At 41.0% G+C, this 13,650-nt stretch overlaps 1 protein-coding gene across 1 annotated transcript; it reads right to left on the bottom strand. All coding sequences in view use genetic code 11, as the record gives it.

Moving 5' to 3' along the window:
• Nucleotides 1–4,805: 4,805 nt before the first annotated feature.
• EGR_03873 (hypothetical protein) lies at nucleotides 4,806–5,864 on the bottom strand (the record flags this gene model as incomplete). Its single annotated transcript, XM_024493122.1, has 2 exons — nucleotides 4,806–4,865; nucleotides 5,337–5,864. The coding sequence occupies 2 exons, from the start codon at nucleotides 5,862–5,864 to the stop codon at nucleotides 4,806–4,808; spliced, it is 588 nt and encodes a 195-aa protein (XP_024352394.1).
• Nucleotides 5,865–13,650: the final 7,786 nt, after the last annotated feature.

Genomic DNA, 13,650 nt, shown 5'->3' with positions numbered 1-13,650 from the left:
CTTCTCACCCGAACTTCAAACAAATAAACTAATTAAAATTCATATTTGTTAACACCCTTAAATCTCGTTCTCTTAATTTTTCGCCCTCTTCTTCTATTATCAATCAAAAGGCTTGTTTAATAGAGCTTACAGACTGGAATGAAACCGCGCTTTCACGAAATTGGACAGCGACTTTTAAGGTAAAGAAAGAAAAGACTTAATTTAGGGGGCCTAAAGCTGCATTCGCTTTTTGGTATATTCTTTCACTTCCAAACTAACCCTAACCTTCAACGGATACCTGTGGCTGAACTAGCCTAGGGCAATCTAGTTTACTTCATTATTAGTGTTGGCCAAAAGAGTAAAGGCTTATAAAACCGTGAACAAAAATAAACAATTATATTTACAATTCCCAAGATCCATCTCTCATAAAAATACACGCCAGATTATAGAGGAGCTGGGATCAGAAATGATCACTACCGGGAATGTCACATATATGTACCATCAGACGACTTTAAAATGTCTCCACCATCCAAATGTCATGCCGTAGTGGGACTAAGTGCCTCATCGACCTGTTGGACTGTCCTCAAAGCCTCCTGCCCGTGAGGATAACCATGCCCACTACCTCGCTAGACCATGTGTCGACTGGCTGATGTACGACATGTAGGTCGACTATTACAGGCGGTAGATGGACAGACTTGGCACAGTACTACACGTAGTGAGTTTTTCGAATGACTAGTTCTGAAATTGTTGAATTCGGACTTTGTAAAGAGGGCTTATACAAAGTCCGAGAGTCAAGAAGGCAAAGTTTTTCAGTACTTTGCTAATTGAACTTCTGATTTATGCAAATGGCTGGAGGGAAGGGTTGATAGGAGGTGGGTAGGTAGGCAGAGGTTAAGTCCAGTCCAGTTGTGTTCCCTCATTAATGCAATTTTCTCCACTTAATTAGGAGAGAGAAAAATTACTCACACGAGTCGGGACGGAGGAGCGGACGGACAGGCGAAGTGAGGTGGAGTGCAGTGGGTAGGTGAGGCAGGGAGGGGAGATGAGCGTTCACTCTCTATCCCTCTGGAGCTTCTAAATACTTAATTAATTTATGCATAATAGGATCTAATTAGTTTACACACGCTCTAGACAGACAATCCACTTTTTGTGTAGGTATATTAAGGACCCCACAGGGAGGATGGTAGTAGTGGTGGTAGGAGTGTCAATACAGCCATCAGTCCAGGGTCATTTAGCGACGGCTGTGAGTAACACCTCCCTTAATTAGTCAGCGGCGTCTTTTACCACTTCGTTACTCGTACCTCCTTTGAGTGGCTCTGATATGCAATAGTGCCTACAATGCCGTACATGCTCTCCTTTGTTTTTCCATTTTTCAAATTGAAAAGTCAGCCTCTGAAGAAGAGATGATTTGGATTGTTGCCACAGCTGGACGGCCTAATTATTTGATCCAATTGATAGCGAAAACCCCGGCCACTTTCCCAGGGGAACGGTGGGGATTGGCGAGCGTTTGTGTGTGTGGGTGTGCTTGAGGGAAATGGGGGGAGAGAGAGACTACCTAATTAACCGATAATAAGAGTTAATTATTTCAGGAAGTCCTATCTGGTAAATGCTTTCATTTGCTCGCCTCCTTTCTCCTCCAACTCCCTCTCTCTTCAGCGTGGTCGGGTGCAAGTCAGTAATTAGTTTACGAGCTGGAACTTATCATTTAGTTCAGTTAGGTCCTAAGTATTCTTTCAAAATATAATAAATCGACCTATTTGAAAAAGTTTTACATCGGATAAAATTGAGGTGTTGAATAAAATATGGCTTGAAATAATTTTTATGTCAGAAAATTTAGAAATCTTCATTTGTATCTGTACGAGAATTCTAGCCATTCAAGACTTTTCCGAAGAGGAAAGACGACATATTGCTCGGGTAGAGCATGTATTTTTTACCTGCAGAAAGGCTGGAGACTACTTGCATGGTCTGATTGCTGGGCCACCCGGCTGAGGTACTGTATTGGCTGCCCTCACTAGCCCACTGCCAAAACCGATAGTAAATTAGACAATTAACGCATTAGAAAATCACTAAAACTGCCTCAAGGTTTATTCACAGCTAAGAACGAAGTATGGAACTGTGTATTCACCTACGAAAGTGAAGTAAAATCGGTAAAAGAACTCTTTTTCGGTGCTATTATTCACCACTTAATGGTTCCTTTTTATTTATATCAAAATAATAGACCAAAATGTATTCAAGCATTGCTTGTGTTGAAAAAATCAACACTTTTATAAACAAAAGCTACAAAACCCCAAACTAGACTTCGATAAAACCTCATTATATCTGCACCGGATTGTAAAAATTTCCCCGACGCCTTGTCTAAGAGGTAATAAGATTGGACACAGATTGTAAGGTCATTTTGGGGCCAATTATTTGTATTTAAATGATATTGCTTCGCACTTCAAGAATATTTTTCGAACGTCAGCAAAAGTTCCCCAAAAACAAACACAAAATAAGTTAAGGGAAACTCGACATCCTCTACCAGCACATATTATATGGATCATTTGGATTTTAAAACAATGCATAATCAAGGGTGCCTATTTTTTACTGAAAACGATAGGTAAGGAAGTTAATTACAATAAGGGCGCGTTAAATTTCTTTTAACTTATTTTATTTTCTCGAAACATGTACATCGAACGCTTGTTTCTTTGACTCCTTCACGTGAGTAACACCAACTCACAACCAAATAGAATATGCAATGTAAATTTAAGTGCTTTTGCACAAAAAGGACGTTTTTGTATTCTCCCGGGTTGAAAACCATTTGTGATTCGGAATTGAGAATGGCCGCTGGTTAAGTCATTTTGACAAGGCAAAGCGATTAGCTAATGACAATGAATCAGCAATCGGACACCTATTAATTAATTGATATGAGCTGATGTGGTGTGGAGGGACGCCAAGTAAGGCGCGCGACAGATAGGGTGGGGGTGGGGGAGGATGCCTAGTCAATTAACATCATTAGAGAGTGGAGTTGACGTCTGTTGATTGAATGCTGTAGGTGGACTACCGCGTTCACTCTCTCTCTCTCTCTCTCAACAAATGACCAGTTTGCAGGGGTTTGTGCGCACACACGAACGCTGTACCCTACCTCCCCCTCCACCACCTCCTCCTCCTAATTAACCTTAGCGATTCTGGCAAATGGGTGTGTGCGTATGCAGATCCACACCCAGCAGCCTCGGTTTCAAATCACACCCATTCACACACCATGCATTTTTTCTGGGTCATTCATTCGTATAATTCGTTTACCATAGTTTTGTGATATTTCCACTCGAACGGCAGGTGATAATTAACATTTAGCAGAAAAAATCGGGACAAACTAATTTTAATGTGTGCTTAATCAATCAGTAGGAAAATAAGGGAAGGCGAGAGGAGGGGGAGGAGGAGACGAGTAAAAACTGAATGCATTTTAGTCAAAAAGTCTACTGTTTCGCTAAATTAATTTTGTGCAAATTATTGGAGAGTGCCTTAAGAGTGCCTTTTGAAGTTTTGACACGATGACATTTATTTGCACAAAAAGGAAGCCAGGGGGTTAGGACTTGGGAGGGGAAGGGGAAACGCGAAAGCATTTAAACTAATAATTGGGGCATGAAAATGACTGGAATGTGCAAATTACAAAAGGTCAATGAGTAAAATACAGACATTTGGTAGCAGCACCTTGGGAGGCGCTGTAGTGGATACGTTCCCTGGTTTCCCCATTTTATACTTACGCCTCAGGAAAGAGATTAAAGAGGAGCAGTAGTGGGAGGAGAAGGAGAGGCAACCCCAATTTCCTTTTGTGAGCAACAGGAAGAAAAACCAGGCCTGAGAAAAGGACTTTCTGAGGATGTAGGCAGGTCTCCGGAAGACAGAAATTTGGCATTTTTATTGCCCTGCTAATTAAATTAGCTGAGTAATTGGAGGACTTGATTTTCCCACTCCAAACACTGAGCACACAAGAAGGGCAAAGCAACAGAAATCGCCTCAAAGAACACACAGCTTGCGCTTTAGACATGCCCAATTACATTTTTTTGCAAAAAATGAGAGCATAAACTAGGATATATGGAATAACGTTAGCCATCATTCTGAATAACAGGTTTGACTGTTCCGATGGCAGTGTAATTTATGGTGACACGTTCAGCTCACAGTGTGTTCAAACGGTAAAAGATCTCGGTATTCAATGTCTCAGGATTTTCTGCTTGACTCTACCACCACAACCTCATCACTTTGCGCACAAGCATCGCAGACGTGTGAATTTAAGCAGAAAAAGAGAAATTTGTACTGAATTGCCACTCACTGAGATGGACTGTGAGAGGTTGCGCAATTTACTCTTCGAGGTAACGAACTTAATTGGCTATTTTTAACCGATAAAGTGGAAGTTTAAGCTATTTTGCAGAGGACTTTCAAGAATGCCGTGATTGTCAAGTCTTCACTGCCATTGTATCAGATTACTACTGCTAAAATGGAGTTTTCTGGTTGATCGGCGCTGCATTAACGCATGTTTGACAATGACAGTACCTTAACAGGTCTTGACTTATTTCAGTCGTTTGATCACGAAATAGGCGAACTCGAACTTTTGAGGCGGAATTCAGGTGACCCCTCACAACACTCAGATCACAAGGCGTCGGTTTTAAGGCATCAGGTCACTCAACTGTGAATATGGGATAAAAACGATTCAAAATTTATCTTAATTCAATTAGAAGTTTTAAGAACATCATCATCAGTAGGTAACCGAAAAAATCTTTATGAAATGATGCTCTGAAGTTGCCAAATGAGCCAGATATATCATGATAGCTTGTTCTACGAAACTTGAATTTTCAAAGAGCCGTCATGTGATCATCCAGGCGGTATGTGGCCCAGTGGAGTTCATTATCAAGCTAAGGGATTTTAGAAGGCTACATTTTCATCAATTTTGCACTCCTCCAAAATGTTCTCCTAATTATACGCACAATCCCGTTGACGTTTTTCCTATCCTTCTCACTCCTTAAAGTTGACTTTATAAAATAGTCGAAGATTAAACGTCAGAAATAGGATGGGGTAGGTCCGACCCTGTGTATGAAAACTTTTTAAAATAAGGGTTGATACTGGCATTTCAAAATGACAACCTCCTGCATACCTTGGATGGCAATCATGTGATGCGCTGTCACTTTCAAATCACAATAGTACTTGCTTTTAATATTTATTTTTGTAAAACGTGAAGGGGACTTAATGTTTTGCCAAAAGAAATCTCTTATTTTTAAACATTCTCTGTACAATAACTACAACATTACTAGACAGTAGAGAACTTTTAAGACCACTTCAACGAAGCCGTTTAGAAAACAGTGATCCCGTAGCCCTCTCATACTCACAGAGACTACTTCTTCTGGGCTACTTATGTTGATCTTGACCTTTGGTTGAAGCTGAATGAATTTCTTTAGATCTGAGACACAAACAACGACCATCTTACCCCCTCCAGCAGGAATTCCGCTCTCCCCAATGGAAGAAGTCGTTATCCAGGGGGGTAGCCCAGTGGGACACTCCTTCTCTCCCATCACTAATCCCTTTGCCGTGCTCGCCGTGGGCGGAGGAAGCATGAGTCCACCAAAAATCTGCTCAAATGCCAATGCCGTCGTCGAGGGCTCAGTCGGTACAGCAGTTGTGGAGGTGGAGGAGAGAGCGAAATTCATCGATAGCGTGGCAGCTTGGCTAGCTGATGGAGTGGGCGGGGTGGATGTACCAAGACCTGTGGTGAGGCCAGCACTTTCCATGTGAGATACTTCTGAGGTGCTCTGGACACAGCGGCGTGATAGTGAGTTGCGCCATCCGACATGCCTCATGGCTGTGCGTGTGTACGTGTGCGTGCTATTGCGGGTGCGTCCGTTCAAGCTGCTACGCATGGTTATAGGCAGAAATTTTACTCAAGTGGTATCCCTGGCGAGGGGCGAAGGGAAAAGAGGAGTGAGGAGGATGGGGAGGGGGAATGAATGCTATTAAAGCTTGTTTGGCTGCAAAAGTGGCAACATTTTTTAATCATTTCGACACCACCCATTATTCCGATCTCCATTAACGATGGGTATTTACTACGCCATTCCTTGGTAAAATATGGCTCTGCTATTTTCACCTAAGCAGAATTTAAGCAAAAAGGCCTAATTATACTTGTCATCGAAATGCAAACGAATGATTTGGGCCTGATTTTTCACTTACATCCATCGTCTAGTTGGCTATTTGTGTCTTTGTTAGCCTTGACCGCTTTTAGGGACCATGACAAGTACACCCAGTTTTTTAATGTCAAAAACATGTCAGGTCTTTCGAGGGCCTTAGGGACAAAACAATGACATTAATCACAAATCATTTCTAATTTTCTCCATCGATTACAGCGAACTGGGATTAAAATACGGCACCTAACCATAATCATCCGCTAACAATGCCGAATGTCATCATCTGCTTAGAAATATATATTGCCTCTACAAATAGACATGAATTTCGAGTTTTTTACCTTCAGCCTTGATTTCCTTTAATGAAAAGGCAAAAAGTTGACTGTACATGCACAACGACGACCACACTGAGCGGTTTTGAATTTCAGGCCAGCCTACTTGAACTTCAACCTCGTTCTTTTTTAGGGTGATAGAGATAAAGCCACCAACTTTAAAAAAACACTCAGAAGCCGAGTTGATTTAATGCAATAAGAATAAAGGTTTTGCCCATTAAATTTGCAGCTTTTATGGAGGTGAACCGTCATACTCAAACGGGGGAGAGTTGAGAAAATGAAGATTAAATGAGGCAGGATTCACACTTGCCTTGTATACTTACTTGCGGAGGAGAATAGAGATTCAGTCAACTTGTCATATTAGGGGCTGGCAAGTCACAGTCTGGAAAACGCGCTTGATTTTCCTCCTTTCTGAACAAAACAGATTTGATTCAGGTTCACCGCCCAAGTGATGTAGCCCTAGTTAGCTACATCACCTAACCTGGTTTGAACAGCCCATATTAGCTGATAGACTCTTCCTCTGATTTCCCTTGTCACTAACACACGCATTGCAGTCCCTTAGATTTGACCCTTTAAGAGGTCGATAAACACCTTGATGTTAGGCGGGCAAACATGAAGTGCTAATTAGGTTTGAAGTTTGGTCATCCACTGCGTTTTCGTCTTGTCGAAGCTGAGCACATCACACCCTACTAGACATTACCTCTTATTTCAACTCTGAGAATTTCTGTAGGAACAGAGTAGTCTTCAAAAACTAAATGTGGATTAGGAACAATAAAAGGGTAGGTTTTTGGAGCAATAAATCCCACAAGAGGTGTCTGCCCTACACAAAGGTCTTCAAGGTGACTCCTTCATCCCGTAAACATGCGTTCAAATGCGTCGTACGTGTCAGTTAGGGACCCACCGAAGCAGAAACAGGCAGGAAGACAGGCAAGTAGGCTAATTGGAGGGTGGCTACGCCCATAATTAACGCTCTCTTTCCCCCCCCACCCCCACCTTATTCCTCTCGTTTCTCTCGCTCACATTCTCTCCACGTGGTGAACAAAATAACAAAATGTTACCAGGAGATAAATGTTGCATGCTTCAGGCTGCCTCCTCTCTTCTCGTCTTCACATAATTGACACCTGCGAACTCCCTTAGGCACACCCATAGTGGTGTCTATTAACTGCCTCCCACTTTTTGTCCAATTAATAAGAACTCTGGTTCATTAGGAAAATGTTCAATTACTCCCTGATGGAGTGCTATACGCGACCACCCATCAGAAGAGTTGGACAAGCAAAACAAGAAGCTAGAAAAGTCACTGCATTTCCATGTTAAGTCTCGGACTGGAGGCAAGGGGTCAATTAATTGGCTAACAATTTAGTTATTTGCCATTTCTTCAAATCATTGTCTATATTCACTTGAAGAAATGTATCTGAATAGGAGAAATAGTTCAAATTGGGCAACTTTTTTGTCTTTATGGTAAGTGGAGGGTTATTATCTTCTCCATCAGGAGAGGAGCTAACAGATTATTGGCCCATTTACTTCGGAAAAAGTAACAATGGATTAACAAAGCACGCAACATTTTGGATAAGGAAGTAAAAATACTAGTGGAGTTGATTGATGTGCTGCTGTTGTGTGTTAGATGTGACAACAAGTAACCAAATCTCACAGTTCGCTCATTTTTCTTGACAACCTGAAGGCCGATTTCCTCCTAATACTTGTTTACATTAAGGGTTATTGAAGATTTGGGCCAAAAGGAAAATGCTGTATACGACTGCTTCAAATGTCTACAATGTCTTCCATTAGTTGTCTCTCCAGGACTCACTTGACCCAGGGAAATCTGATTTGATACTCCTTCTGCCATTGTTAGAAAAAAAGTACTTGAGCTACCAACCTTTTGGATCAAAGTCAGTGAATTAAAAAAGGGTACCCTTGGGATCGGTTACCTAACCGCCTCTTGACAATCCAGCCATGCGCATACCACTCAAATTGTATTATCATATTAATTCAATGGAATCACGATTTACGAAATGTTCAAACATAAGGACAATTTTTCGTTTGTTGGGTGTCTCTCCCGAATCGCTTGAAAAAGTGCATTTACGATTTGGTAGGGAGGACTGAAGCATGCAATATTAAACAAATTGACAGGTTGCTTCCGGACCACCAAAAAAAGCGTGCGCTGGCACCGAGATGGGGAAGACAGAGAGGCGGATAGGTACAAATCACACCTTGCTCCCTCACTCACCCCTAATCAGAGGTGGTGTTTGGGTGGAAGCTGATTTGGTGTGACGGAAACATGAAAAAAAGATAGTGTGATTTAGTCCAAAAAAATACCAAAATTTAAACGTGCCCACTGCCTCTCTCTCACACAGTCAGTTTTATCCTTTCTTGTCAGGCCGGCTTCAAAATGAAGTGAGCGTACCCAAAATGCATTTAGCCATGCTTTAAATTAGCATGATTAATTGTTAACTCACCTCAGACGCCGGTGGCACGGAGTTACTTTGAGGTGTCATGTGAATTTTAGTGTCTCATTCGAAGGTAGTGGTCTTGGTGCTTGACAGCTACATAGTGAAGGGGTAATTAAGAGTACAATTTTAATAACAAGTCTGCAATTTAGAGTCGGTGATAAAGGGAGGGGAGGGGGGTGCAGAGAGTGATGGAGGGAGAAAGGGAAGAGAGAGGGCTGCAATTTCCTAATTGCCAGAATGATTGCGCATTTAATGCATACACACACATAATTGTCGACCAAATAACGCTTAATTACTTCCTTTCTCACCGACAAGATTAGTCCGTTTGTGGAGCCATCAGTCGTTATAGGCGCTGATTTAACGCCACTCCTGACTGATGTGCCTTCTTATTACCAGACGTGGCACATGTGACCGTGCTTTTACAATCCACTGCCATCAAGTCCACAGATCCCGCGACTCCCCAGTAATTGAAAGATCTGCTTAGGTATCCAACTCTTCTCTCCTCTAAGAGTTACTTGGATACTGTTCCTCTTCAATTGCTTTTCGACACATAGATCACCTCTCCGCTGTCTACTTCCTCATCTATTAATGAAAGAACTGTCCGCTTAAGGTGTCCAACAGAAGTGAAAATGCTGTGCCTAGTCTTAGCCAAATTGCAAATTTTATTGTTATAACGACTCATCCAAAAAGTAACACAAATTTGGTCATAAAACACATCTGTAATAGCTGATTCAACAACGGATAGATATCAATAGATGAATACATATATAAGTTTATTGTCGATTGTCAGGTTTCGCGGATAGCCTTTGTGGCAAGTGTGGTGAAAAATAAATCTATTATTTGTGGATTGTTGGAAAAACTTATATCAGGTACCCATTATAGTCGGCGTCTGAAATCGTATTTTTTGAAAATAGCAGAAATGTTTATTTATGATACTTGAATTATTTGTTTAATAATTCATTTTGATTTTGCGGGTACTAAAGGCTCAATCCTTGTACTTTCTTTAGACACCCTGGCCTCTGGACCATGCCAATAGACTCCAGCCCTTCAGTGTGTCTACAATATACCTTAGCATGACTTAGGTGGGGCATATACTGCAAATATAGGAGAATCTGTGACAATCCCTAACAGAAGGGTTAAGAATGACACCTACCTCCGAGAACTGCCCTAGTTCTGTTAACAATAAGTGAGGCGACAATAGCTGTGAACCACTTGGAATAGTTCCTTACGAAGCTCTCTAAGGCACTTGTATGAAGATAGCAATGTAGTGAATACTCAATGCTTCCTCCACTTCTCTACTGGCTGGGTTGAATTCAGGTTGATATGGCTGGGCAGCGTTGAAGTGTTAGCAAAGTGGCAAGAAGGAAAAGACAAGAAAATTTATTCCAATAGGATTCTGTTTAGTATGTCTTTTTTTAAAGCACCTTGCCTTTAGGCCTGTATTCTTTCGACAAGCGGTGGGCGTACGTAATAGCCTGCACATTCTCCTTTCCCCAATTCAGTTTCAAAACAGGACGAGACCCCAGATTCAGAGGGATCGGTGACTTTGCAGCCAGGTGTCTTCTCAGTTGTACGGAAATTCGGCGACAGGCCCATTTAGTTCATAGGTGTTTTTCTAACAATGCCGACTACTTTTAGGTAGACGACAAGGAAGGTGACCAATAAACAGCGGCGGATGCGACGCTCAAATGCAGAATATAGGGTCTATGTAATGTGTTGATTATTTAACGCATCATTTTGGTTCCGCCAGGTGGCATGGTCTTCGGGCCATATTAATAGCACCTCGATTCTCCTTTACGTTGTCATTACACTTTCTGTCCATGTATTATGACTTCTTCTTTAGGAAAGTTTCGAGGCGCTATATAGAATCAAGACCCACTAGAATTTAAACTCCCACGATTTCAAAGTGCAAATTGCGTATAATAAATCATAACGAACTTCAGCTATCTTAAAAGATCAGAAAAAAGCGAATAAAAGAAATCATGCTACTATGTTTATTTTCTAAGAAGGTACCTTCATAAGAATCTTGCTACAAAAAATTGGGGAGCTTCTTAAACGCCTATTACGTGTGCAAACATCCTACAGAGGTAATGCTAAACTTTAGGGGAAAGAATGGAAAAATAATTATTCTAATTAAATTACTTTTTTGTTTTTCCATTAGCACGGCTAAGATAGACGCCTAGCGCCAATTCCCTTATCCTAATTTGCGTGCCATAAAGACTTTAGGCTGTTTAATTGCGTGATTCGGATTAATATCAGTCCTCCACTCTCACCTTCAGCTTTCTATCCTCTCAAAGACTTCTTCTTTTAAATGTCAATCATATAATTGGTTGAAAATGTGAATGAATTTTGGGCGGGGGAAGTTAATTTTGCCTTTTACTTAGTCGCCCTGTAGACGAAGGTTTTTGTTTGTATTTAAGAATAGAAAAAACCCTCTCCGTATAATGAGTGAAAATTATTTTTATCCATAACTATTGAAGAATAAATCTCTATAGAGATAGAACTATTGATAGAGGCGCAATTAGGAAATGAAAAGACTTTGATTCCATCTATAAGTCGTAGTTGATGGCAGTTTTAGTACTGGGATGAACCTCACTGTTCTAGAGGTCAATTAGTAAAATAAAAAAATACAACAGTGATAGAACGTTTGGAAGAAAAACAAAGGTAGCACCAAGTACCAAGCCTATCTTCTTGGTACACATATTCGATGAACATGTCATGTGTTGGATATTCCATACATCATGAGGCGAGAAAGCGGACAGCAATGGTAGTTTGTACATGTAACAGGGTGCAAAGAAAAAAAGTATCTTGCCATATCCGTGGTCATTCACTTGTACATGAGACTTGGCACGGCACGAGAAGTTGACCTAATTCTAAGTCACCCAGTTATTAAGTAACAAGACGTTGCAATTGTCTAAATGCTTTCAAGAAGGTCGGCCATTTGTCTGTAGGTGATGCTGCTGAGGGTGGTGGTAGTTCCTGGTACCTAAAAAACTAACCCTCGTACGCCTGATGGATGATAGGAGACGAGTCCTTCCACGATAAAAGTAACCACGACCCTCCACAAGTGAAAAGCATTCAATTTTTGGTTTCATGTACATAAAATTGTGGATATTATAGCCTTTGTGAATGGCAGAACTGTCTACCACTCGGTAGATTGCAATGCTTTAGTCCTCTGAGAAGGAGAATTTGGGTAAATAGAGCAATTAATTGTACTGCCCGTTTTATAATTAAATGTCTTCTTTGGGCCCAAGAATGCCTAACTGCTCCCGCCAATGAGTAATGGCGCCGTGAAGGTCTCTAATTTGTCTGCGGGTCTCTGTGTGTTCATTTAATTTTGCTCTTTATCCCGCTCTCCCTCCTGCCTTCCCTCCAAATCTCCATCCTTCACTCTTCACTTAAGTTCACAAAGTCGTCTATAATTATCGAGCTATCCCACTGGCAACAAGAGGAGTTTGAGGTTCCTCTCTTTCTCTCGTCTGCATTATTATTAATTGTTGGCGCCACAAACAAGCAGGCGTGCACAGTCCAACCCACTGGCGTTTGTTTTCTCCCTTCCCTGTCTCTAATTATGCTCCTTAAAGTCATTGTCATTGTCGTCGTCGACTTCAAATTGGGAGAGGTTTGATGAGAGAATAGGCCTCTAATTGCCCCGGTACACAAGAGATTAATTGTCTAACTTATGCACCACTATCCAACCTCTGTCCCTTTCTATCGCCGTGTTACGGACCACGCAGCTTGGTAATAATTTAGCTTTCATTCACGCACCTGGAAACGCATGCAAAATTGGGAACAAATGAATTTTTGTGAACACATCCCAATGAAGATTGCTTAAAAGATGTTCCGATTTCGATGAATCGATTAAGGAAAATCAAGAAAGGAAGACGTTAACTTCTTCACAAAATTCCTCATTCAAAGTGCCAAATAAGCACGACAATATTCTCCTCTTCCTAGACTAATCATGAAGCATGAATAAGCGTCAAGCCTTTTCATGTTAAGCTTCTGATTGGTGAGTTCTACATTTACCGGCCCTTTAGTAAAATTAAATTTATTTAATTCATGTGTTTTATGAGGACCTTCAAATAGTGTCACCCCAGTAATTAACATTCTTCCACAAGTATGTCTTTTTGGTGTTTTTATGGAAGACTGTGTTACAACATTGGTGGCCGTGATGAAGAGAAAAAAGCCTGCTCGCAGTCTGAATACAGCATCTTGATCACGAATAGGCGCAAAATCTATGTAGGCTTACAAAAAAGGGCTATCAGGGCCATGTAGATTCTTGGTAATCAGTTTAACAACCAGAATTGATGAAAAGAGATAGTCAAGTTTGAATGGTTACATATGTCTATTTTAGAGATCACAATACTTTAATTGTTTGTTTAATTCTCGGTTTTGGAAATGGTTAACTTGGAGACGTCGCAATTATGCCCTTCGTAATACCTATTCTACCCAAGTTTTATGTTCCCATTCATCTTCAAGGAAGTCTCAAAGCGCTGCATTGGTGGTAGCGGAAGGTGAAACCTATAATAAAGGAATGCAATCCTAATTTCAGCATCTGACTGATAAAGCTTAGCTCGACGGAAGAAGTGTATATGCTGAGGATAAGAAAGTATTGGTCGAAACCTAGCAGAAGGTATTAAAATGACGTCTACCTTCTGTAGCTACTTCAGTCCGGTGGTCTGCAGGAATGAAAAGTTTAATACGGAGCTGTCTGCAGTTCCTTTGGAAGAATGTAAACTAAATGAACAC

This window comes from Echinococcus granulosus (assembly GCF_000524195.1).
Source record: "Echinococcus granulosus chromosome Unknown EG_S00022, whole genome shotgun sequence".
NCBI classification, from domain to species: Eukaryota; Metazoa; Platyhelminthes; class Cestoda; order Cyclophyllidea; family Taeniidae; genus Echinococcus; species Echinococcus granulosus.
Note: the sequence above shows the minus strand (reverse complement) of the source record. Positions and strands in the feature narration are given on the sequence as shown.